The sequence below is a fragment of the Acipenser ruthenus genome, chromosome 10 (assembly GCF_902713425.1).
Source record: "Acipenser ruthenus chromosome 10, fAciRut3.2 maternal haplotype, whole genome shotgun sequence".
NCBI classification, from domain to species: Eukaryota; Metazoa; Chordata; class Actinopteri; order Acipenseriformes; family Acipenseridae; genus Acipenser; species Acipenser ruthenus.
Window position 1 is genome coordinate 3,168,027 of NC_081198.1, and position 27,519 is coordinate 3,195,545.

At 36.8% G+C, this 27,519-nt stretch overlaps 2 protein-coding genes across 3 annotated transcripts in view; both read left to right on the top strand.

Moving 5' to 3' along the window:
- The first annotated feature begins 1,892 nt into the window (after nucleotides 1-1,892).
- Nucleotides 1,893-9,724, top strand: LOC117412891 (leptin receptor gene-related protein-like). The gene is made up of 4 exons (XM_034021517.3): nucleotides 1,893-2,064; nucleotides 5,812-5,887; nucleotides 6,175-6,361; nucleotides 7,039-9,724. The coding sequence occupies exons 1-4, from the start codon at nucleotides 2,049-2,051 to the stop codon at nucleotides 7,153-7,155; spliced, it is 396 nt and encodes a 131-aa protein (XP_033877408.1). The 5' UTR covers nucleotides 1,893-2,048; the 3' UTR covers nucleotides 7,156-9,724.
- A 2,631-nt stretch (nucleotides 9,725-12,355) lies between these two features.
- Nucleotides 12,356-27,519, top strand: part of LOC117404132 (leptin receptor-like) — a 36,537-nt gene continuing 21,373 nt past the window's right edge. The window contains exon 1 of one of the 2 annotated variants that reach the window (XM_034006887.3): nucleotides 12,356-12,457. The gene's annotated coding sequence lies outside the window, so the exon portion shown is untranslated. Of the gene's footprint in view, nucleotides 12,458-25,568; nucleotides 25,679-27,519 lie in introns of those variants that run through there. The other variant, XM_059031520.1, reaches the window with a different exon arrangement.

A 27,519-nucleotide genomic window follows, 5' to 3' on the forward strand; every position in this document is an offset into this window, starting at 1 on the left:
ATTATAAAAGCCTTTAAACGATGGTTGAAACCACTGGTGTAGTATGTGGGACACATCTGACATTGTAATAAGATAGTACAGTATTCATGGAGAGTCAAATGTGCTGTGCAGAACCCCTTTGCAAGGCTTTATTTAATCATGGCACGCCAGGCCTGTCACCATAGTGATACACACAGCAAATACTGTGCACTATCCTGCCAGGAGCATTTTTGATACTACAAATTTGCTGAACTGCCCTAACTAACTTATCGGTCACACTCAAATCAACCTGTGCCAGTGGGAGCAATGATCTGTTTGTGAATTTGATTTATTTACCACTGACTACACTGAATCCTTACAGGGAGTGAACATGCACGTCCATTTAACTTTGAAAAATGCAACTTCATTGACTGTACATCTAAAACACCTTGTGACAAATAGAATACATATTTGTATTCATACAACAGTGTCCCAAACAATCCGTTGTGAACGAAGCTCCAAACATTCAAGTACTGCGAGTCCCTCTGCTGGCCAAACGACATATCGTTATTATTATTAATTTCTTAGCAGATGCCCTTATCCAGGTCGACTTACAGTTGCTACAAGATATCACATTATTTTTACATACAATTACCCATTAATACAGTTGGGTTTTTACTGGAGCAATCTAGGTAAAGTACCTTGCTCAAGGGTACAGCAGCAGTGTCCTCCACCTGGGATTGAACCCACAACCCTCCGGTCAAGAGTCCAGAGCCCCTAACCACTACTCCACACTGCTGCTCGTTATTTTTAATGTAACTGGTGCAAGTTGTACATACTGTTACATTAACCCGTGGTGTGTTTATTTCTGTATGGAAGGCCGTCCGGGTCAAAAACGCGTTATTTAGTACACGTTCTCATTTGACTTTAGTACGTGTTGTAATAATAATTACTAAGCATTAGAAATCGCTTTAATTCAGTGGTAACCCCACTGTAACTAATATGTAAATTTAAACAAGTGTTGAATGATCTGACATTGAATCTAAAATTAGCTATGGTAGCTCAATATTTAAGTGTAAAACTGAAATAAATATAATTATAAAATCAATCAAGCAATCAATAAATAAATAAATAAAACGATTGTGATTATTGTTAATACAAACTGAACCGGGTCACGGTCAACATTGTCTCAAGAAGTCGGTATCACTCAGCAAATCTGTATTTGCACGGTAGAAGAAAATGTCTCGCCGCTGTGATTTGCAGATGTTCTTATACTTCCATGTCTGAAATTCAATACAATGTTATCCCGAAGGTGATTGTCTACTCTTGTAATTAACGTGACTGTAAAACGACCAGCCACTAAGTAGAACATGCGTAGTTAATTTACATTTATTTACAAGCCGCGGCTTTATTATATATATTTTTATATCGGTCCAAATCAATACGTGTACTAAATATTTGAACGCGTTCTAAACAACGCACTTTTGACCCGATGAGTTTTGCTATCTAACTGTTAAATACCGTCGCTTCATGGAAGGCCATCTGGGCCAAAAATGCGTTATTTATTACACGTTTCAAATATTTAGTAAATGTATTGTCCTTGTCATTTGCATGTATTGTTACTAATATTAGATTCAATGATGCTCGTCTCAGAGGGTCCGGGTCGATCAACCTTTCTGACTTTACCCAGCAGGTCCATATACCGCCACGAATTGGGAGGGAATTGGCACTTTTAATTGGGTAATTTATTAAAAAATACTATTTTCTTTAAATTAATTGGTTGTTATTTTGTATTTAAATTCATTGGTTCTGATTGGCGAAATTAGTACCCGAGAATTACAACACGTACTGAAATCAAATTATAACGTGTGCTTAATATTTGAAACGCGTACTAAATAACGTATTTTTGACCTGCATGGCTTTCCATAGAAATGCCACGTAAAGTGTGTACTGTCTGTTTAAGAAAGTCAGCTGGTCGAGTGAGTCAAATTGATGCCATACACGCAAAAACGTAGCAGGAAACAGGAAACAGGAAGCGACTGCAACCACTCAACAACAACAACAACGAAGAAACCAAATCCTTTAACAACATGGCCGGGATTAAAGGTACGTCACACTTTGTTTCTGTTGCTCATTTAACCCTTATTGAACGCTGCTTCAGACACTTCTGTGCATGCTTGTAGTTGTGCTTTTAGCAACCGGCAAGATTATTGTTTTGTTTTGATTTGATTTGAGGTATGGCTGTGCCAAGATTGAACTAGCTGGGAATCATTCAGTGTGGTGGGGTATGCAAATGACAACGTCAGTTCAGTTTTGTACACCCAAAGTGAAGTTTTAAAACCTAGCGGGCTTCTGTTTTGCATGAATTCATCTCTGAACCTGATCTACAGAAACTTAAAACATCTGGCAACTTAACTACCGATGAACCAAGAGTGCTTCTGTATAAGGTGTGGCAACCGCCTTCAAAGTAAATACAGCCGAAAATGGCTTGAGATATGCGATTCTAACCCACAACAAACACAGAAAAAAAACACTCTGATGCAACACAGAGTATAAAGCTATGCTTTGAGGCAGCATGTTTGAAAAGCCTGGTGACCCAATGCGTCCAGTACAATCCCTCGTTACATGTCTAAAATGCCTCAAAATCCAACGTTTCTATCTTCAGCCAAAGCCGTTCTCTGCTGAAAATGCTGCCACACAACCTATTTGGTACACCTGCAAACCACTATGGAAAAACACGATTGGCAATTTAATGGTTACCTTGAGCGAAAAAGCAATGTTTAGCAAAAGATAAACCAACCGCTGTATAAGAGCAACAACTGTAAGTTACTTTTCTGACGCTGTTCTAGAGACGAGGGAAATCATGTCTGTGACAGGACACCGTAATGAAGACTCAGTTTGCAGCTACTGGACAGCAAATCAACAGGAAAAACACGATTGGTCCACATTTCTGTCATCAGCTCGCTCCAAACAACACCCCTCCATCAAAACCAGCCAATCAAACTGCCAACCCTGTTTCAGTTCTTTCTGCACCAGCCAATCCACTCTCTGCCAGCTTGAATGACGCCCCGCCTCCAACAACAAATTTCGAGTCCAACTACATACTAATTAGTGAGACAGTTGATTGGACAGTAGATAAGGAGTGATTTCAGCTGTTGAATTTCAAGCTTGATTAAAAGCAATAAAGAATAATAAAAAAGCCACGTCTGTCAAGAGAGCAGCGCCTTCGTGCAACGGCATGTTGGAAGCTGGACTAGGGCAGCGTACTGTGGCTCGCCGTCTTGGGTGCTCACAGCCAGCAATTTCAAACCTGGCGAGACGGTATAACCAGACACACTCTGTCAATGAAAAGCCACAAACTGGGAGACCAAGAGTCACAACACCTGCCCATGCTCGACAGATCATTTTGCAGCATCTTCGTGATGTCGGTTGTTAATCAGCACCATAAAAAGTCACAGGACGTGCTCTGAAACAGTGTTTGTCATTTTTCGATCACAGCTAGTGAATTTTATCCAAATATAAACGATATGTTTCTTTTGATGCTCATATATAAGTATAACTATTTAGAAACTATCTATTTCTCTTGTATATATTTATTTATATTTAAGTTAGTAAATCCGTTATATAAAAGCATTAAGGTACGAGAGGGCGTGGGTTTCCGTGGATATTGTCACAACTTGTTGCCATGTTAGGTACTAGGAACTAGGTACTAGCAGCAGTGTGGAGTAGTGGTTAGGGCACTGGACTCTTGACCGGAGGGTTGTGGGTTCAATGCTGTTGTACCCTTGAGGAAGGTACTTTACCTAGATTGCTCCAGTAAAAACCCAACTGTATAAATGGGCAATTGTATGTAAAAATAATGTGATATCTGTATAATGTGAAATAATGTATAATATGATATCTTGTAACAATTGTAAGTCGCCCTGGATAAGGGCGTCTGCTAAGAAATGAATAATAATAATAATAATAATAATAGGTGCTTAATGCTTTAGTAACGCAATAAACGAGCTTCATTCTTAATACATTGTTCCCAAATATTAATTCAGAATTCTGTATAGTAAATGTTTTGATACTTCTTTGTATTGCTGATTAATTACATTAATGAAGGCTGATAAACTGCAGGTAGCCTATATTTTCTGATTGTTTGAGTTTTTGTATGGTCTGCTTACTGTAATGACTTTGTAGATTGTATTTGAATTGGATCATCCGTGAAGAAAACTCTTGGACAAAGAGCTTTGTTATTGTTATTATTATTATTATTATTATTATTATTATTATTATTATTATTATTATTATAACTCTCCGTTCAGATTTTACATTTAACTAGAGTTGCCCTTGAGCTGTTGTTGCTGCCCGCTGCCAATACCAGATTAACCCACTCGGAGATAAAGAAAAGACTCCCGTTGCATAGCAGATTGATTCATTACAGGTTTTACTATGAATTTCATTCAGGGATGGAAATAAGACTCCCATTACATAGCAGTTGGATGCATTCTTGGTTTTACTGTGAGTTTAATAAGATACACCTGAGCTTGTTACTTGTACACTGTGGCCAGTCAAGCTTGTTTAACAACCTGTAATGGGTAGTTACTGTACAGTAGTTCAGGTGTGGTTAACTTCGGTCATAGTAATATAGAATGACTTAAAGAAACTTAGTTATTTGACAGCGTTACAGTTCTAAACCACGGCCACTTAATGAGCGGTCATCCATTCCTACTGTATGTGTATATATATAAAAAGTGGATCTTAGTGTTACCCTCAAGACTACTCCTGCAGTAATCTAGAATGTACAGTATGTAGTAATCCGATTAACACCTGTCCTTCACTTGCTGATCACCACGCCTGTCTACATTACAAAGTTGGGAACCATGAATGTTTATTTACTTTCGTGAGGTGGCATGCGTTTATTATAAATCTGTGTATCCAGAAACATAAATGGGAGACACAGAAATACATTTCTGCAGTGACCTGCTATTTCCACAAGATGGCAGCCTTGTACATGTTCAGTGTAGGACTGTATGCGTGCATGTGAACCTTCTTGAACCTTATTTCAGCTTTGTATTCAGTTCAGTAGTGCGTAACTCCTGATCAATGTAACTCCTGGGAATAGATACAAAGCAAGCTGATTCACTCTGTCCATGTTTTCAATGAAATGTAGCTGCCTTTGGTAGAAATGAGAATAATAGCATGTGCCATGATGTGACATTTTCTTAGCAATTAAAACTTATCAGCTTATCAATCAGAAATGTAACCATCATCATTCTGGTGGTTTCGAGTATAATAAAGGTTGTACCGTACAGCATTGAGTATTAGTGTTATGATTCCTTGCATAATGTATCTCTAGGTGGCAGGAGTAGATATAAAAACAGTACCTTATTTCAGTCATTGAAAGTTGCTGGAGTATTGTGTCATGCGAGTAGCCATTAAGAATTGTATTAATATAGTTTTATTGGCATAAGGTTAGCAACACTCTCTGACTACCTTACCTAAAGTAAAATTGGGATAATCCAAAATTAGTGCTAATTGTGGTCTGTGAAACCATCTGATATTTTTTTATTTCTTTTGTACAAATGTGGGCTCCATTTTACTCAGACCTTGCTATTTCCAACAATTTGAATTAATAAAATGAGTATCTGAAATGTTTTAACTGTTATTTCTGTCTTGGCTAAAATCTTGTTCTCCAGGTTAATTTAATTCAAGCAAGGTCTTCTCTTGCTACAAGACTTTCATTCATGAGTTTGTTTTGCCCCTGAGACACCATTAACCTATTTGGTTGTGCCCTGAATTTGAGTTGATGCAATTGAAATATCGCTACTAGTCACTTTAAGCTCGTTTGCATGTTTTCTTTTTCAGCTTTAGTTGGGTTGTCGTTCAGCGGCGCTATTGGCCTCACATTCCTAATGCTGGCATGTGGATTGGAACAGTTTGGGTATGTATTGTGTTTTTACTGGGCATACACTTCCATCCCACTGTAGGTATTGGCAAAAGGTGATATTTCATTTTATTGCATGTGGCAATACATTTCTATATCTCCTGAACTTGCTGTTCCCCAAAATATCTCCTTGTTCACAGGTGTGCTTGTGGAGAATTTGAGGAACACTACACAGTGCTAACAACACTTGTAACAAGCTCTAAATAGATTGAGATTATTTTCATCACTAAATGCATGCAACACATTTCAAAGGTTGTTTTTTCCCTGGGATTCTCCCCTCACAGTGTGTACTGGCCTCTGTTTGTCTTGATGTTTTACGTGGTATCGCCCATTCCTCACTTCATTGCGAAGAGGATTGGAGATGACTCGGACGCTGCCAGCAGTGCCTGCCGGGAGCTGGCATATTTTTTCACAACCGGAATTGTGGTCTCCGCCTTCGGGATGCCAATCATTCTCGCTCGGGTCAATGTGGTGAGTAGCTTTATAAATAGCCCATTAAAAAAATAGATCTTGCACAAGCTTTCTAGTTACCAACACTGGGAAACATGAACACTTTTTATGAACTGTAGGCATAATGGCTTTTGCAGCAGATATGCAATTGCTTGTTTATTGCCTATAAAGAAAGGAAGTTGATATCTGAATTGTAACCCATTTCATTTGCACAAGAACATTGTTACTACAAATAACATTAACAAAAGTATAAAGAAAGAATGTATTAGGAAAGTGACAAGTCACTGACAGATACGACAATACTGACCCCCTCAAACAATAAACTGAAACAATTAAAACCTATTTTAAAGACCTTGTCAAGACTTAAGGTCAAATCTACAGCTCGCCCACACTGCTGTGACAACTTTTGTCTTTTATCAAATATCTTCATGTTTTTAAAGATCAGGCTATGTCAAGTACATTTCTTCGTCAACGCGAAAGCCGTTTCCTGTGTAACTTCCAAATGACAAGAACCCTGCTCTCCAACGGTTTTTCAAGCAACCAATAACATGTCATTTATTTTAAATGTCAAGCATGTGAAAAGGTTACTGTGATTGTCTGTATGATTGTGAGTTGAATTGTGCATGTGGTTTTAAACGCCACTGAGCCCCATGTTATCTGCTGGAAGCTTTCTGAATGGATTTTGCTTTGCGTCTCAGATCGCGTGGGGAGCGTGTGGACTCGTGCTAGCTGGGAATGCTGTGATTTTCCTCACCATCCTTGGCTTCTTCTTGGTATTCGGCAGAAGCGATGACTTCAACTGGGAACAATGGTAGCTTACCCCCGAGTTAACACATAGGCATCACAAATGAAGACCTATTGACTGCTGTTTTGGTTGGTTTTATTTTGTACAAGAACATGATAATTAAGCACTAAAGCCATTCTCTGCAATTTTTTTTCTCACACTGACATAAAATAACAGTGGTTAAATTCTTGCTAGATTTCAGAAGAAAAACAATTACAAAATTATTTTACAGTGGCTTCGGTTACGGTATGCCAACTTCTGTCTCTAACGCATTTCCCGTCTGTGAAGTCTAGAAAATAAACTGAAACTTTTGAAATACCAAAGATCCAAAAATGTTAAAATAAATAGCAGCAGTTTCATGTTTTTGTAAATGGACACTGCCATCAAATCTGGGAATACAAAATAACATTTCCTACATCTATTTTCAAATTTTGGGATTCTTCCGCTACGTCCCAACCCTGCCCCGTTGTATAGCTGTCCGCCGTGACCAACACTGAAGGAGAGTGTTCATCTTATTGTCAGCTTTACCATAGAAGTTTACAAGTGTAGCGATTGAAGTTCTCCGCTACCTGGGCTTTATTTGCTGTACAAACACTGACATGGTGTGATTTGAATGGTCTGATCTATGATGAATATGATTGCTGATGCTCTTTAACTTGCTACTTTTCGATATTAATCATTACACGTCAAATTACCAAAAAATATGAGTTTGACTAAAGTAGATTTATATAGGATAAACGTCGGTAAAACCACTCGCTATTTTTTATTTTCTTACCAAAAATAATCATTTAGAAATCCTCTCTAGTTTGTGCAGTTTTTATACTTCCTGTCTGTCCGTCTCTGTTCCGCTCTGAATGGCTAGGCGTCGCTGTCAGTCAAATCAGTGGTCTGTTAGTACTGTGGTTTCGCTGTCACTGTCATTTCACCCTGTTCTGACAGATCTCATTGCCTGAAGCAGCGCTAGAATGCTCTCATTCGTTTAAATGCCTGTCAATCATCAGACCAGCACGGACTGTACACTTTCATTTGCCAGCTACAGTGTCTGTCATTCAATGCACCGACTTTGAAATTAGCAGGTAAGGTGTATGTAAGCTTTTGCTATTAAACGGTGACAGTTACTTGTTAGAGTGAAAATGTGGTGCAAGAGGAAAACACTAAATGAGTATTGTGCAGAATACCCTGACTTTGAAGTGAAAACTGTAAAGAAACGTGGGACAGGAGATGAAGAAAATATCCTGGTCTGTAAACTGGTATGTAACTGTGCAAAGCAGAAGTCACTGCAAAGGCAAACAGAATGGTTGAACACATGAAATCACAACAAGGTCATAAAAATATTAAGGCTAGCGCTCAGAAACTGTCTTAAAGTACAATGGATGCTTGCTTGGTGAAAATGCAGGAAAAAAACCAAGAATCCAGTGCTGGTTTCCCTTCTGATTTATTGCATAAATTGGTCAGATTCTGCACAGAATCTGCGCAGAATAATCTCTGTGAACGCACCCATGGTATCTGAGTCCAGCTGTGAGAGGGGGGAAGCTCAGACTGCAAATAAGTGCAAGTTGGTTCTGTTCAACTATCAGTTTTTTGTTCTGTGCATATTTTACTAGCAAATGTATGCTATAAAAGTCTGTGTAGCAAACATTTAAATGTGGCGTTTTCTGCAGTTTATTTGAGACATTTTATTTTTTTAATAGTGTAGGATCTTTATCTATACAAGACATAGCTCCGCATTGACCAAACGTCATTTCAGTTTGAATGTTTTTCTATTAGAATGTTGGTGACCATGGTTTTGTTGCATGTTGAACAATACAGGGGCTTCGCAGTGGCATAAACAGTCTGTTTTTTTTTTTTAAAGCATAAAGGTCGATTTCACCCATTCTCTGCTTGAATTGAAAAATAAAGATCGGGGGGAAAAAAAAAAGAAAATCCGGTAAATTCTTAAAAGTAAAGTTGTTGTTAGTCATTGATTTGGCAAAAAAATAAAAATCGAATAGTAGCAAGCCAAATTATAATCTAGTACACAGACTCAATTAAGTTTCTTTTTAATGAGGTCTTCGATGAGAGTGCTTTCTAATGCTTTAAAACCCTTTTCTTATAAGCTTTACTAACATTATTACTGGTCCCTCTTTTACTGGGTTCAGAATCTTCGTTCGTTCTTCGTGTTTTTCATGTCATGCAGATAATCCAAAACAACTCTATAGATAAACTGTTGTGTCCTGGTACCTTTGCTGTAGATCACATGGTCTGATTGCAGCTAGATCATTGGTGGGAATGTGTACTACATTTCATGAAGTGATTAATAACCAGGAAGTCGCAACAGCTTTTTTACATTTATCTGTAGCATTGTTTTTTAAATATTTGCGTATTCCAAATTGAAGTATGAAGTACAAGAAAGGAACCAAAGGTTATTCAACGGGGCCAGTGAGGTCATCCATAACTATGAAATACTGAGTAGAAACACTAAAATTAACTTCATCATAAAAAGGTCCAGTGATAATATTGATTGTGCTCTTATGAACCTTTAATAATAATAATAATAATAATAATAATAATAATAATAATAATAATAAACAACTAAGCCACCCCTGGCCCCTCATTAAAAATGTTTATGCTCAACTCACCGTTTTGCTAATCGACATACAAAATGGGGTGTGGCTGTATTATGGGATTATATTGAATCTGGAGTTAATTAGTCTGGAGTTGTCTTCATTTCTTTTTTTACAGTGTCAGTAGTTTACAGACACACATTATATACTGCATTTCCTATGTTATAACAATTTTGTGTTGGCTGTTTCGCAAAAACACAGCCAGTGTGATTTAGTTGCAATGAAGTGCCTTTTTGTTAATCATCCAGATATAATTGCTCCTGTGAATTGTATATGTCACTCTTCTTTTGTAGCGGGGGTATTTTTTCACGATTTAATTTCAATATCATGTAAAAATTAAAAAAGGAACTAAAGCACTATTTGTTTAGCAATTTGTATACAAAATTGTAATACAGACTTGTTCATTCTTCAGTTTTGTATTGTAAAATATTAATAATAACCCTTTTGTAATGTTGTTAACTGAACAGTGCCTATTACTAAATCTGTTTACATAAAAGTTATGCGTATAGTGCACTGGAGAGAAAAAAAAAAAGCTTTGTCTTCATGTGTGTGTGTGTGTTTTTTTTTTCTTACCTTTTTTTTTTTTAACTTGACTATATTAAAGTTTACTTGTAAGTACTTCTGTCGATTTATTTCATGTTAAAGAGAAAGTGAGCACAGGAAGTATTGTGTTTGAAATATGTGCATATCACAAAATGAAGTATAAAACACAAGCAAAGAACCAAGTACTATTCAACCCAGGATAATCATTACTAGTGCTTGGACAGCACTCATCTAAGACCCCAATAACATGACAAGTATTGCTGCAGTAGAACTTTTCTTTGTAAGGGGCCCTAACACACTGGCTGGGAATCTTTGTTGAAGATATGCCTGTTTTATACAATACTATGCTATTATACAGTAAGACAGGTGGAACCAACAGAGTTAAAAGGACACAGCTTCGCAGGGCTTTCTAAAGTGAAGAGATCAGACCATAGCCATATCTAAAGTAGAGGAACAGAAACTCACAACAGCAAACATAAAAGGTAAGGGAGAGAGGTGTTACAATCAATACATCCAGGTAATTAAATGGCATTGGAAGCTATATCCTCTTTTTATTGCTGCATGTCCTTGGAAATCAATTTGGTGAAATTGCAACATTGACTTTCAGACAGTCTGCATTGTAGTACTAAATATACAGTGGTACATTTCATGAAAGAAACACTGTGTTGTGAAGCTTTTTTCCATCAGCACCATAGTTCTGTTCCTGCACCTGACGAAGCACCTATAATATAAAAGGATTTCTCATCTGGCACATTGATAACAAAGTGAAAATGTTGCCTGAAGCATTGATTATGTCATTCTGTCTGTTTATAAAACCATTTCTGCTCTATTCAATCATCAAATAGACATCATTATAAGATTTATGCAAGCTCTTTAGGAAATTATATGTAATTGCTTACTTGGCTGTTCTCTAATGGCCGGGAAGCCAAAGGACAGTTTGTTTTTGCACTGATTCACGCCCTGGCTTATCTCTTTTAGTACCTTTATATTTATCAGCTGCACAAAGACGGCATCATCTTACAAAACTATAAAGTCAAAAATACAAAGTCAATAAAGTCAAAAATACAATCATGGGTAACCTATGTAAGCCTCTGCAGAACCAGTTTATATACACAGTACAACCGTCTACAGTTATGGATGTTAAGGAAAGCAAACTGATAAACATTTCTATTTTTTTTTTCAGTGTACAAGATTACTTTAGCCACTATGCAAAATACATTTAATGTGTGCAGTGGTTGTGTAATGCATGCAAGCAAACAAGGCATTTTCCAAGTCTTCAAGGGTTTATTCATGCAGGTGCATTTAGAAGTTACCAAATGTTTAGTTAATGGGGCAATACATTTTTTTTTTTCATTTCAAAGAATACATGCCCTTTTCTGATATACAAGCTTGAAAAAGCCCTCATAAGAAGATAGTGTTGTTTGTGGAATTGATTCTCTTCAGCTCTTTTATTTCCTGCTGCAAAAACACAGAAAAATGGAAGTCATGTCACCTGTGCCTGATTGTGTCTCAGTCGACCTCCTGCTATAGAAAACACACTATGATAGCTGTCATGGAGTGCTGACAGTGAAGTATTTTGATGGTAGATTCTTGACAGTTCTCTGATGGCTTAGTTACAGTAGGTAAAACTTAAAAGAAAAGTTTCCTGTACATGCATCTATCAGTGTATGCTCTGTATTGTTTTTTGGAAGTAGTTTATACAGGAGTGTGAGAGTAGGGGATAGCATACTGTGCACTACAAGCTGCAGTCTCTACAGAAGCATTATGAAGTCCTGCTCAGCTTGACAGCTGACTTATAGATGTAAACACCACTGTAAACCAGCACTGTGCCTTTCAAGCAATTCTAGCCTTTGATATGCAAAGTGGGGAAAATGTGTTGACAAAAGGCCTGCCTAATGTACAGTGTTTAGTAGTAATGCCTCTTGCTGGGAAGTTAATGTTAAAGCCACATAAGCACTGGGAAAAGCACCAATGTTCAGCTCAGAGTGCCTGGGTTGTGTGATGATTGGTACATATTCCTGGCTGCTCCTCAGAATAGTCTCAACTGTGTTGGCCTAGAGACAGCAGGCTGAGCCAGCAGAGTAACACATGTGTGAGACTGGATCGAAAGATAGCAATAACAACTTAGTGCTGTCTCTGTGTGTGTTTCTGGGTACTGCATCATGTAAATGTCCTTATCAACAATCGGTGAGTATTCAGATGTTCTTTTGATTTTGCAAACAATCATACTAAAGTAATGGTTTGCTTTTAATGGGTTTTGCAAAGTGTTTTATACTTGCTGTTTCAGTTTTCTTTGTTCAAAACGCTAGTAAAGTGTATTGGTTTCAGGTTAAGTAGTAATGCACTCAAGCACTTAAAGAGAATGATTCATTGCAAATTTTAAGTTTTGTAAGGCAATAACTTTACCATGCTGTTCCATCTACCTTTTAAAGCGCATATACGGCTATGTATCAATTTGAATACTAGGTTAAGAAACTTTATTCAGATCCCAGAAAAAACACCCCTGCTTTTTCTTTGTCACCGGGATTAATGGTAGGTTTCATGTTGGTATTTGTATAGTGTTGTCAAGTATCATGAAATCTCAAAATGCATGCCTAACATAATCACTTTGATGACCCAGTACAAATGTGTCTTTGATAAGATGTATCTCAGGGACAGCTTTGTGTTCTTTGGTGTACCAACCATTCTAAATGCATTTTGCTGATAAGTGTAACAGGCTTGGGTCCAGGCTTGTCATAAGCAAGTTCTTAATGTACTGTACAGTATGTAACAGTGTGAGCCAGCATTAATACTGAACTTGTTTTTTGAAACCATCACAAATGCAAAGCCTGGCATGTTGCTTAGAATCAAAAGGTTTCCATCAGAATGTTAGGATTGAGATATAATAATAATAAAAAAAAATATATATAAACATAATTTAGATCTTTTATTTAACATCACGTAAGCAAAGAAACTACAAAATGATATCGCAAAAGTCTACCGGAAACCATAATAGTAGTACAGTATTTCATGTTAGATTTCGAAATGTCACGTTTTTAAAGTTTTGTCAGTATTTCGTTTAGTACATGGAAAACTACATAGCAGTATGTTAACGTAACATTATTCAGCAGGTTTCATTCGTTAGTTAATTCTATAGGGCGATGCAAAACTTTTGTCCATAGGTGCATTGCTTTTAAACTGATATTTTGCTACAATGTGCAGTATGCAGATTCCTGACTCAGGTCATGGAGTGCAAGCCTTCAGCCATGCAGAAGCCCCGGTAGGATGTGTCAGCAGGTGCTTTTCTTTTTGGCGATGATTTGGGTATCGGCTTTCTGGAATGTATATAATGTAGGACCTTTCTCAAGACTCTTTTCTGTTACTGATTGAATCATTAAATGTGTTTGCTGATTTTAACAAGACGTGAAAAAACAAACAAACAAATAACAAATGCTCAACAATAAAACTAAACTGAAAGTTGCTGATTTTTATAGTTCTGAATGAATGTTGATAGCCTTTCAATTTTTTTTTTTTACGAATTGCATTACCTTTTAAATTCAGATGCTGTCTGCTGAATTGTATTTGCATATGGCACATTATGTGGTACAGTACAGTGCATCCGCAATATTTCACAATTCCATCATTTGGCCTTTTTACACTAAATTGTACAAGTACTATATTTTGCTGTATGAGGGCCCTTCACTAATTTACTGTTTTCAAAACTTCACTTTACTGTACTGCAATGCATTTAATGCAGGCCGTACAAATACAATAGACAAAATAGGTCTAAGGTTTGTATTCTGAGAATGTGACATATTTGAACTGTTAAACCTGGAGAGGAATGGCCCCCCAGGACCGGTATTGGGCCCCCTGGTCTGTATAGTGGTGTTCTATTATTCTGTATAAATAGCATATTGACTGAGAGGCTCCTGTGTGTTGTTGAGACTCAGGTTTAGCACTGCATGTTCCCGTTGTCCTAGTGACAGGCAGTGTGGTATCCCTGTACACATGCCTTCTGACCTTTAGTCTAGTCTAGGAGATTTCACTGCCAAGAACATGCAACCCTTCTCTAGACCCTTGTCATTTATGTAATTTAACACCTTTTTTTGTTTATTTTTTTGGCCAAAATAATTTGTACACACACAAAGCATCGTTCATTAAAATGCTTTAAAATCATGTTGCCGCTTTTTCATTTTTGGCCAATAAAATGTCAATACTGAGGTATACTATATAGAGATGGAGTAAGGACCATTTTTAATGGTTATTGAAAATGTATAAGCAGCAGCTCCTGGGCTTCCTAACAGAAGGACTGTCAGAAATGGATCAATAACCTTCTGTATAGGTGCTATTTGATGATGTTCTTGCTGTGAGAAATACCTGCAGTTCAACGGTACTGCTGATACAAGGCTCCTACTCATTGGCTCTCTACTCACACAGCACACGTCTCTTCTGACTTTCTGCTTGACACCCAAAATTAGGATGAAGGGGACTGTGAAATATGATATTCAAACCTCTAACAGCGTCCCTTTAAATTACTTTTAGCAGATGCTTGAGCACAGATTAGACAATTCAAAATGAATGGTAGGCTGTTTGGCAGAAGGCTGCATTTCACATTTAAAACTATATCCCTCAGCGACTGCTGTCTAGTTAAGGTAGCAGTTTCTAATGAAAAGTTTTGACAGTCTGTAATTAAGATGAATGCTGGCTGCATAATGCAACAAGTCGAGTTTATTGTTTCTCATTAGTTATTATTTTAAAAGTGAGCCTGTTTTATATATATTTGCTCTTCTGCTTTGTATAAACTTTCTGCCTTATGCAATACGGATAATCTTCAGGTTTGTGTTTATTCTTTGTCAAATCAGCGCTTATTTGTATAACAATTTACAAAGCAGTTGCATTGTCATTTCCATAATAATGCAAATACATAATAATGACTTAATAATTACAACCCCAGACTTAGTGTGAATTCATTTATTTAGCGGTTCTTAAAAAAAAGTCATGCACTTTGATCCTGTTTAAAGTTGGACAAAGAAAATATTGAAATATTTTCCAGACTTTAAAGTGTGTACTTTGGGCAGTGTCCCATCTACAACCAAATAAATTCAAGATGTGATTCTGTCTGTGACGCTGATGTAATTAAATACTGTAGATCACATACCAGGACTTGTGAACTGTCTTACTTCATTAGTGCACAAGATTAAAGTTGCTCTTGGTAATATTTATGTTAATTGAATCTGGTTACATGAAAAACTTTACCATGCTGTAGATGGTCAGTATAAAATTTATTAGCACTGCATTTGTTGAAAATAATTCTACTTGCATTGATCATTTTTAGCATAAAAGACCTCACCCCAGACACATTTTTCTTACTGATAAGCTATCTAGTGCTTCAGTTGTTCCACAAGACCAGGTTTTGCAGAAATCTTATTCTGAGAAACACATGTTAAATGGCAAGTATTTTAATACCGGTAATAATTGTTATTAATTTCCTGCTTGTGGTTTAAAAGAAATGATTTTTAGTTGACATTATTTATTCTGTTCTGTACCCATTGCAAGACGAATGTTCTCACATTAAATTTTGTTTAAACGCATATTTTAATAATTGTTATTTAAATGACCTCAGTAGGATTAGAGTACATAATGGGGTTTCTTTCTAAAAGGCTGGCATTTAAACGGAATGATTAGTTTTATTCACTGTTCAGTACGTTGCACTCCAGTTTATATGTGTATTTATGGGCTGTTTGCTTTCTTTAAGTGCTCACACTATAGAATGTAGGTCCAGCAGCCAGAAGGTGACGTCCATCTCTGCTGTTAACACATTAAAGGGCGAGTGTTAAATACATACTTCAGCTTGTCTTAGGAGCTGCACACCTTTTTTTATTACAGAATGACGATTTCCGTATGTTGTCAGAGCATTTTACAAAGATCGTTACAAAACTAGAAATTCAGAGCCTAAATGGTAACTGTACCTGAGTGCATTGTCTTACTTTTTCATTTCCAGAAACCCCACAACTACACTGACAACCCTGTAAAGGATCCATTAACACCTGATAGATGTTTAATGACATGTGCGTTACATGAATTAAACAAATTACACTGGAGAGCAGGTTTCTGTATAGACTGTGATAACAACATTTACAATTGTTGAGTACACCAAAACAGTGTTTAAAGCTCAGACCTTGAATTCAACATGAACTGTCTGAAAGTGTAGCTACACAAGAATATGACATTTAAGATATCCCAGTGTCCTCAAAGAACAGAATACAATTAAATAAACAGGAAAGGAGACCATGAATTACTGTTTGGCACATGAGCCAGAGTATTCTTCAGGCACAATTTAAGACTGCTCATCAGCAGAGCAGCACCATTTAATTAATGGCTAATCCAACGGTGAGCAAGGTACGGATCCCAGCTCAGTCAATAGAAATGTAATAAACGTTAAACCCTCGGTATTACACCAAGGTCAAGTGTCCATTACCAGCATCACAGCTCTGTGTAATTGTGTGGATTGAGCAGACACAATGAATTCAGCGATGTACTTTCCCCCCTCCCCCCTCTTTTTTGTTGGTTGTGTAATTCTTATTTTCTATAGATTTTCTAAAGTAGCTTGATTTTTACAGAGGAACTGGAGATGGAATTGGAATTGAAGAATAGGAATTTACCTCAACCCTGGCTGTTTCCACGGCATGTCCACTTCCTTATTGACTTTCCATTTCTCAACACAGCATTCAGTACCTTTGTATAAACATTCTGTGTTCGTAGTTTGTTCATATCTTCATGTGCCATTTTCTCAAAGAAACTTTTTTTGCAGACTATCTCAACAATATATATATATATATATATATATATATATATATATATATATATATATATATAATCGATTAATCAAACCCGTTTGCTATAAAATGCAATTGTAGTGAAAGACAACTAAAAGTAACAGTATTAATGCTATTTTTGCAGGCATTTATTAATGACACCTAACGTTTAACAGGCAATTACTGTGTTGAATAGAGTCGTTTTTAGTATAAACTTTTTAATAAACTATTTTATTTTAGTTTAATTTAGTTAGCTGAATATTCCACAATTAAGATTTAGACTTATAGCTGTATATAGCTGTAAATGTACTACTATGGTACAGATTGAAACTCATATAATACGTTGTATAAAATAAATTAACTTACTTGTGACTCAGATAATAAGATAAACTTGTAGTACTGTCATGAACGGAAAGCACCAAAGAGCAAATCTTGCAAGTTGTAGTCTTTTTTGGGTAGACTAGATTAATTGATTTTTTTAATCGACCAACATCTACAGGCATGATTAATCGATTAATCTATAATCGATTATAACCTAAGAATCTCTTAACAAAACCTAATTCTGTTAACAACACTAGACCATTAAAACTGATAACTAGCCCAGGCACATGTCAAGCACGGATGGTCAGATATATTTGGCAGGCATCACACAGCTCTGTTTTTAATGTGACATTTTGTAATATATGCTCTGCATTTTAAAGGAAATGTAACCATAGCAGAAGGCAATTAACACAAAAAAATTATTAAATCCTGATCAGCCTGAAAGATAAATGCATTAAAAAAAAAGGATTCTGGTGTACACTTTTTTAGATATTAATGTTGCTGGATTATTATTTCATGGCGTCAAGCTTTTTCTTTTTCCAGTAGGTTGTAAAAAAATAAAAAAATAAATAAGTAAATACATTTTTGCCTAATTCCATTCACTATCATAAGCTTGTAATAAAACATAAGATTGCCAGAGCTGACTTTTCAATTTTCCAAGCCTGGGAGGATTGTGGGATCGCAGCCATTATAGCTAAAACATATCCTCAAAGGACCTCAGTAACTGTCACCCATACATCAGGCTCACCATGGTAACAGAACAAGACCCAGGCCTACCTTTCCTGCCGTTGGTATTTAGTTGACAGAGTAATAGCTGCATGCTAAAATGAACACAAATACAAGATTCTCGCCCTGGCTTATCCTGGTCAGAGCGTGTAGCCGTACTGGTTTTAACTAGACGTGCTGGTTCAAGAATAAAAACAGGTCATTTAAAGTCCTTCAACTGTAAAAATGGAATCCAATTCTCGGCTCCTGCTGGTAACGAGCTCTGCAGCAGGGATCTTATTAATGGAATGGTTATTGGTAATAATACGATAATAAAGAAACAAGATAACAGAAAGGATTTATCACAGAAACTCTGGTGCAGGTTACATGACCAGACTGGCTGTGACACAGGGCTTCTGTAGACTTTGCTTTGACTGGGACTAAACTGCTGATTTTTTAAAGCTTGGTCCTTAGGTTGTAAATTCTCATGGCCCTGGGGTATGAGTTACTGATCTAAACAGCAGTGGTTCTAAATACTACCACTGTTTCGCTACCACATCAGTCCTGCTAGCATTTTTATTGGCCACCTAATTAATTAAATATTGTATATTTGAATACGATGTACCTCACAATCACCAGCCCCTTATCCGTAATGATTAGGGGCATTCACAACATAAAGACACCATGAAAAGATGTAATGCAGTATAAAAATAAGAAAGCCAAGGATTCGAGAGAGGTACATTTTGTTCCAAACTTGTTTCACACAGTGGTCAAATCATTGGAACTTGATTATGAAAGGCTGGGGTAAGATGGAGCAGCAGGCTAATTCACTAGTCTCTCTTGCTTAAGCTTATTTTTGCAATATTGTATGTGTGCTCCACTGTATTTCATTGCCATTGTTTTGTAACAGTGCGTCCTAAAATCAAGGCTGCACCATTAAAACGAAACACCAATATTTATGAAGCAATATTTCTGACACGCAATGTACAGATTAGCTATGCAAACAGTTCTTGTTGTTGGGACAAGCTGTAAAATCACACTGATTTTCCTTATTTTAAGATACATATTTATGAGTCTGACATGCCTTTCATTCTCATTGTATTCGAAAGCTTAGTGACTGCTGTTCGGCAGAAGCAGACATTAAATCATGCGCCACTGTTTAATGAATATCACATTATTACCTTGTTTGCGATAATGTGTCTGTGAGAGTTAATTGAGTAAATGTTCTGTTGTCTGCAGGGAGGCTGTTGGAAGCCAGGTGTCAGCATTTAATTTGGATTTCTGAAATGAAAGAGCTAAATCTCTCATCTGACCTTTTCATTGCTTTTTTGCAACACATGCAGGGCAATTCATTAGAGAAAAGGAAATTGGGTTACATGCCACCTTTATATTCTTGAAGGGTGACGGAGCTTAAGTTTCAGAATTGAGTTTGACTGCTTTGTGAAGGGAATAAACAAGCTGTTTTCTGACAAACTGCCATTCTGCCTGGCTTCACATCGTCCAGCAGATATAAAGCAATACAGTTCTGCCTTTTTAATTGATCTCAATGTACTGCGGTCATGCATTTCAGAGATTGCTTGGAATTCTAACAACAGACACGTCTTGCATTGTCCCTAATAAGAAGTAAAACACTTAAAAATAGAACATCTTTCTCACAAAGGGAAGCAGCCTCTGTAATTTACATGTTGGCAGTGTGTTCTCTTGATTCAGAGAGGAGAACAGCAGCAAACCAGTGAGAACCAAGCAATGAATTCTCAGTACAGATTAGCATAGTTATGAGCCTCGCTAATCATTATTGGCACAGCCTGTCAGCACATTCTGAGTTAAGGCAAACAAGTTGGTGCGGTTATTTGTTGATGAGCAAATATTTCTTTAATAATTGATTGATATGACAAAGATAATTCTCCTGGGACAGTGACCTCTCTCTATGATGTTATCATCGCTGAATTAGGCAATCCTCCATCTCTTGAGGGATATCAGTGTGTCGCTTATGTAATGTTTATTTAAAAAAAAAAAAAAAAAAAAATATATATATATATATATATATATATATATATATATATATATATATATATATATATATATATATAGGCTTAGCTAAGGGCACTATTACATTATTATTACATTATTACTATTTTTGCATAGCAAAGTGTGATAAAGCACAATGAAAGCATTGTAAAGCACCGTGACAGCCATGGTAAAGCACAGGGAGGTATGGTAACAGATCAAGAAACAGATCACATTTCTGTCTTCCCTTATTAAAGTCATTTCCATGTAGAAAAGGCTTAATTTAAAAGTTAATTTTCATTGATGCAGTCCTCATTCATGTCTGGGATTATGTACCAGATGTTTTGACCGAGAGCTTGGTGGATGATAGATGATATACCAGTGAGACCTTCAAAATAATAACAGCCTTCCCTTGTTTATAAAAGTGTGTTTGTTCTCCTTCGCACATTCCTGTTCCAGAGTCATTCACCTGCTGCTGTTGCTTCTTAATTAGGTGCTACCAGGGTGCTACCTGCCTCACAGAGACGAAGTGCAAGTCGGGTATTGCATTTACAAACAACAGCCGAAACAAAACCTTTCTTTAATATTCAGTACTAACACACAAGAAAATGAACACAGCATGCCCGCAGCATTCTCAAAGCTTGAGTATGAAATTTAAAAATAGAAGAGAAATTGAGAATGATTAAGAAAACAACAATGTACATTAAGTTACATAAATTTTGTTTTTGCTTTTTTTTTCTTATTGGAAAAGGGCAATTCATGTGTAACACTCGATCATGCAGTCTGAGGTAGAACCGTTACAAACTGTAAGAAAATCAAGCAGGCAAGTGTTACCAGCTAATGTAATAATAATATAATTAATGACACCAATAAAAGTGTTATTGTTACAGAACCAAAGCTACTGTATAGCATGAACTCCTAGCTGGGGAGATTGTCTAGATAAAAGATGTCAGGACCCAGGGGTGTCTTCCAGATCTGCCTCTTCAATCCAATCAGTGATTCACCCTGCCCTCTGAATCACTAAACTATCTATCACCGCACGATTAACAATAAAAAAATAACTTCCAACCTTCCATCTCTTCACTGGGTGGCATTTTTTATAAAATCATAATTCATTTTTGTTGGCTTTTTGTCTTATTTTGCTTCTCTTATAAGAAAGAGAATTTTGAATTGAAATAAAGGCTTGTGCTGTGGTGCATGTTTTTTTTTCCCAATAGGCTTTTTAGCAAAAGCATGAATTAATTTAGCACACAGAATAAAAGTCTGGTGCTGCCTTTTTGGCTTTTTGCAGCCTACTTATTGGAAACCAATTTCAATACCTGATAATACTTGTTTACAGGCAGTGTGTTATTAATACAAGATAAGGATTCAATTCCTTGAATTTATTGCCACACATAATCAGAAAAAAGCATCACGCTGTGCCGACCATCGCCTGCAGCTCAGAATCACACGCTGAGAGTAGATAGACTGATTCAGCTGGCAGTGGCAATTCCTAGGAGGTACTTTAAGTCATATACTGAACTCAGAGTGCCTGTTATATTCATTGACTTCCAATATCAAGCAACACATTGAGTTCAAAACCTTACTTTTTATTTTTTTGATCTGCCTCTCGAGCAATGCTTCCTGCTGTCTGTAGGTGCTGATCTCTTCTCCCGTGTCTCAAGGATATGCAATTCAAAATCTCTTTAGTGTATGTGTAAAACATTAGGAGTGGTCTTATTTTAATGATTTAAACAAAAGATGTTTTTAATATCCACCAGTGTTTAGATCAACTGACTAGACCCCAATATTTATATTTTCTTTTTCTGTTAATGATAGAGTGAAACATAAAGAAACCTTCAACCCGTACAGAACCTCACTGGATCTTTATGCATATCTTCATGTATATAGTCCTTCAACAAACGACAAGCTTGCTGACTTAGCGCCTTACATTCAAAGACATTCCAAAGCACTTTACTGTCCTTTCTAAGAAAGGCAATTTTGTGTAGGTGAATCACAGAATATATTAGATCTGATTCACACAAACAAGACCATAGAGATTCGGTGGGTTTACTGGCCTCCGTTTAAGCATCTATGCATCTTCAAAAAGCATTTTAAACACTTCCTTCCCCCTCAGGAATAAACATATCTAAACTTGTATTGATGTTTTAATAAGTTCTTCAATTGCGGACTTGTCAATGTAATTTATTGTGTGTTTTGTACTAGGAAGACAAATGAGATGGCAGAGGAAATTGAAAAGGCATTGATTTTCTACCTGCATTGGGTGATATAATACAATAATGAAGGGTCAACATGTGCAATGCTATGGAGACAATACCAGCTGGCATGTTTATTAGGAGCCCTTGTTGGCAGTGTATGGCTGTTGCACTGGATATCTGGGAGCAGTTGTGAAACTGCTTGATTTTAGCAGAGCACAGTTCAGCTTTTGAGTAATCAGTTCCCATACATGTCCCGTTCCTGCGGTTCTGCAAATTCTCATGCAACAAAGACTTTTTGTTGCATGAAAATTCTCAGTGCATGAGCAATAACTGCATGGGACTACAATGCGCTCATTGGAAAACTTGGAATAACAGTGATGGACAGACGGTCATAAAAGTCACTACAAGTGAGGTTGTTCAATAAATTGCTTTACATTATGCAATGCATAATTGTACTGTAATGGTACAGTAGTGGAAGAGCCTTATCAGATTAAAGTCTGTTGAGTGATGTTTGAGCCAATTCAGCCTTGGATAGGATGGCTGAGGCCCATCCTACATCAACAACGACAGGAAAACTGTGCTTCAGTAGAATCCCATTTCCATATAGATATTGCACCAATCAGAATGACTCTAGATTTACATTTTGATGGAGAGACTTTGAAGTGGATCCCAGAATGCAAGAGCAGAATAAAGGTTGATAAAAAACTTAACTTATTTCTTGTCAAGCTTTCAAAACCAGGCCTTGAGAGCTGCAAATAAAACAACTAAGAAAAATAAATACATTATCAAGGCCATCCTAATAAGATTGCTCCCATTATATGGAAATATGGAAATAATAATAAACTGCAGCTCCTTGTCTCTGAGTCTCTTTTCATGACTATAATACCTGGTGCCACAGCGCTATCCTTCCACACTACTGAACAACCACAAGGCACCATAATATTTCAAGGGGAGGTGAGGCTTTCTCTTTCTAGTTTTCCAATACTTGGAATATTTTACGAACAGTTAACACTTGCATCCCTTCCTACCTCAAAAAAGTGTTTTTTGAGAGCTTTATTGCTTTTGCTAATTTTCAGATGGTATAGAGATATTCTCCTAGAGTTGCTGCTGCACGATGCCCGAAGTTTAGATTGGTTTAATAAGTTCAATAAGTTCCACAGCAAATAGTTGTGCAACGGCTCAGCTTTCAGATATGCTGTAGAGCAGGGGTCTCCAACCCTGGTCCTGGAGAGCCCCTATCCAGCAACTTTTATACGTGTCTTTACATCATCAGTGGCTAAAGATATGGAACAACTGTTAATCTTGACTAATTAAGCCAATAATTGGTGCAATTAAGTAATTGAGAACTCAATTGAAATGAAATCCAGCAGACCCTGTAGCTCTCCAGGACCAGGTTTGGAGACCCCTGCTGTAGAGACAGTGTGCATTGGAATGTGTAGCACCTAGAGAAATAACGAATGCAAATATAAGTTTCTTGCTGAGCAGTGACACTTTTAACAATTTTATACTTCGAGCACGGATGCAGTGATGTGTAACTGATTGGGTATGCTTGCAGTCCCCAGACCCCCTTGTAAATAGATGCTGGATCTCCGAAGTATACCCTGTAGATCAAAAGTTATTTTAATATATCAATTTTGACAAAAATCCTTTTTTCTTTCATTACCATACAGAGTGAAGAATAGGGAAGATGAACATGGTTTGTTGCACAGTACTCTTCGCTCAACTTATCAGTATCAGATTCATTAAAGTTGCAGGATCGACACTTTAGCAAATTCTTGGTGGGGGGGAGGTGGGTTGTATTCATATATCAATAGCATGCTGGTTAACACATACGATTTGGTGGCACTGTAATAGTTTATTAATAAGGACCTGATATTTATCCTGCCTATGTTCACTACATACCCTGCCACTAATAGATAGGTAGCAATAGCACCAACTGCTTTAGACAAGTTGGATAGGATATATGATTAAACCAGTCAATGAGTTTGACATAATATGAAGTACTTGAAAACAGCTGGATATGAGCAAACAGCTCATCCTTTGTGAACAGTGCTTACGTTTTTATCAGCACACTTAAACATGATGTTATACACAAGGGGCAGCGTGATGATGTCATTGAGCAGACTGAGAAAATGAAGTGCGTAATTGTGGCACATTGGACTGCATTGTAAATTTGCTATTTGTCAAAATGAGCCTCATTAGGACTGGGGTCACCTAACCACCCCCAGATCCCCAGCCTGGACCAGGCTCACCTGGACGTTTTGCACCTCTGTGGCTCTGGTGTTATATAAAAGAGTAAGATGTTTAACTTGATGAAATTTCACATGTGTCACGCGTACTGTAAATTATGAAATTGAAAAAAAAAAAGTTAACTTCAGGGCAACGATGCTTGTGAGAAAGTGAGGTAAACGGACCAGTGAAACTACAGTAGTGCTGTAAGGGAAGAAGAGCAAAATGTTTTCATTGGGAAGAGAGAGAGAGAGAGATCCCTACAGACATTACCACCCCCCCACCACCCCCCACCCCCCCCGGGTGAGATCATTTGGTTTCATTTGTTGAGATCATCCATTTTGTAGGATAGGCAAATGAAGGACAGCTGGCAAATGTGCAATTAACATATTAAAACAAACAAAACGGCCAGGCTAGGGTGTCTTTCTGAGAATAGTGAGTATGCTTCTCATTCAGGTGAAAGGGGAGCAGTTTACCCTTTTTCTCCTGCAGTGACAGTTTGTGTTATCTGAGATACATCTCATATATACACTGTTGGTGGTTCTGAACCTTGCTTTTGGTTTATATGAAGTCTGCACCCCCTTCTGTACTGTAGTTCTGCACCAAAAACAAGGCAAGGCTGGTTTTATATAAGCTACGACAAACTCTTACTACAGAGGTGAAAGCAACATGGGATCCTTATACTTGTTGCACAGGGAGTGATTCTACTGTACATGCATAGTGTGGCAGGATGAATTGGTTTCATCCAATCTGAAGTACATTTCCTACAGAGTTTGTTTTCATGTTATGCTAAGGAGAGGTAATGTTTGTTTGTTTTTTTATTTTTTTTAAGTCATGGTTGTTATTACCTTTTTAAATATTAGCTAAGGTATGGTAGAGCTGAACTGCAGTTTCAGATGTTTATCTAGATTACTAGCTACACTACTATAGGGTGCATGCTTTCATTCACCACACTGCTGTTGTCAGACCCTGGACATTTTCCAAGCATAATCTAGAGACCTGAACTCTGTCAGACGGCGCTATGGCTCAGTGATGATTCTGAGCGTTATCAGGAGTGTCTAGTAGTTGTAGTCTCTGCAGCCGCGTGCGCAGCGTCGCAATGTCAATCACTTTCACAGCGCCTTGCTGAAGCGACAACCTCTGCCGGAACTCAGGTAGGACGCATACTGTTCGTTTTTTAAATCAAAACTGTGTGGAAATTTCCAGTTAACTTTAATAAAAATTAATGCACGTTAACGTGTTTCGAGATTTAAAGCGTTTTTTCCCCCCAGTTTGTATCTTTATATTGTGACAGTTCGCACCAGTAGCCTACTGTTTTTTTTTTTGTCATTATTGAAGACACATAGGAGACAAACAGGTTAATTAAATGTGAACACAACTACCGTACTGTATTTTTTTAATTAAGTTTTTTTTTTTATTTTGAAATGCAAGACGTGATAAAGTAATAATAATAATAATAATAATAATAATAATAATAATAATAATAATAATAATAATAATAATAATAATAACCTCTATTTATACTACTGTCGACTTGTCAATGTATTGTGCATTACCAGAACATTTCCAATTACTCCAAAATTAAATTAGCTAAAAAAAAAAAAAAGTTGTATTTATTTGGGGGAAAAAAACGATATAAATAGTATAATGCTGTTCCTATTATATTTTTAATTAAAAAAAAATTCTACCCTTACCATCTGTGCTTAAAAACTGTGCTGTTTTGAGACATTTCAGATGTTATCATCAGTGCTGCATTAATAGTATGTAAACGCAGGGTTAGTGCATTTAATATTTAATGAAAATAAACTCCTTTATAAATGCAAGATGTCATTTTGAAATAGTTTAAAATGTTTTTTTGTTTAAATCGAATTAAAATAATTGGGTTGATTAGTTCACTTTGGCATGTGAGTATTAAATTGAGGTACAATGTATACATTTTTTGTGATTATGTATTCTTTCTAGTTCACTATAAACATAAACACGTTGGCTGTATCGATGGAGGGAGCGTATGTGCCTGCAGAAGACCTTTACCATACCTTTAGGAGATGTAAACAATCTGGAAAGTGCACTGCAGAGAAGTGTAAACGATATAGATAAACATTTTGATATTGTGATGAAATGATTTGTATCCAGTTGGTTGGAATTTTTGATGCGCTTATTGTCCCAAATATACGGCGAACAAGGCGTTTTTCAAAATGAGTACAATTATTGTATTACAGTATAAACAACATCCATGCTGTCTGATCTGTCAGTAAATAATGATTTAAAATAAGTTTATATAAACAACTGACCCTGGGGACAATTCAGTAACAATTCAGTGTCGGATCTCAATACTGGCGCGGAGATTCTAATTTGAATGTGTGTACCAGGGTTATTAAAATCAAACATGTAACAGTGCATGTGAGTCTGCATTTCTGTCAGTAAAACAATATGTATAACACCAGAGACAGTCCAGTTTAGTGATAGGTTGACAGCCTTTGTTTTCATAAGCAAAGAACATCAATGTATTTTTGAAGAATAGGAGAGTAAGGCTAGGCGCATATGACTAACGATTTCCCATCAGCCCAGATGCTCATAATTGTTTAAATGCAGAGAACCTTGAAAGAAAACATGATCCATTTTATGCATTTGTTGTAGAATCTGTCAAGGGGGAAAGGGTTTTCATTATTTCTTTAACACGGATCATTCATTTTCAATGAAATAAAATGTTAGGCTTTCCCTGCCGGTCACAGTTATTCAGAGGGTTAACTTTTATTGTATTTTTTTTTAAGCGATCCTTACATTAATGCCAGGCAACCCATATATCATATGACAGAACTGAGGATTTGTAGGAACTTCAATCCCCTCCTAGCTATCAGGGCATGAGGTGTAGGTGATGGAGATACACAGTGGACTGTGTTCAGTATTTTCAGCTGCAGGCAGTGGAGCCCACAGCTCCTCATGAACAGCTGTTATGTTTTCTGAATAGATAGCAAGCTTTCAGCTAACAAAATGC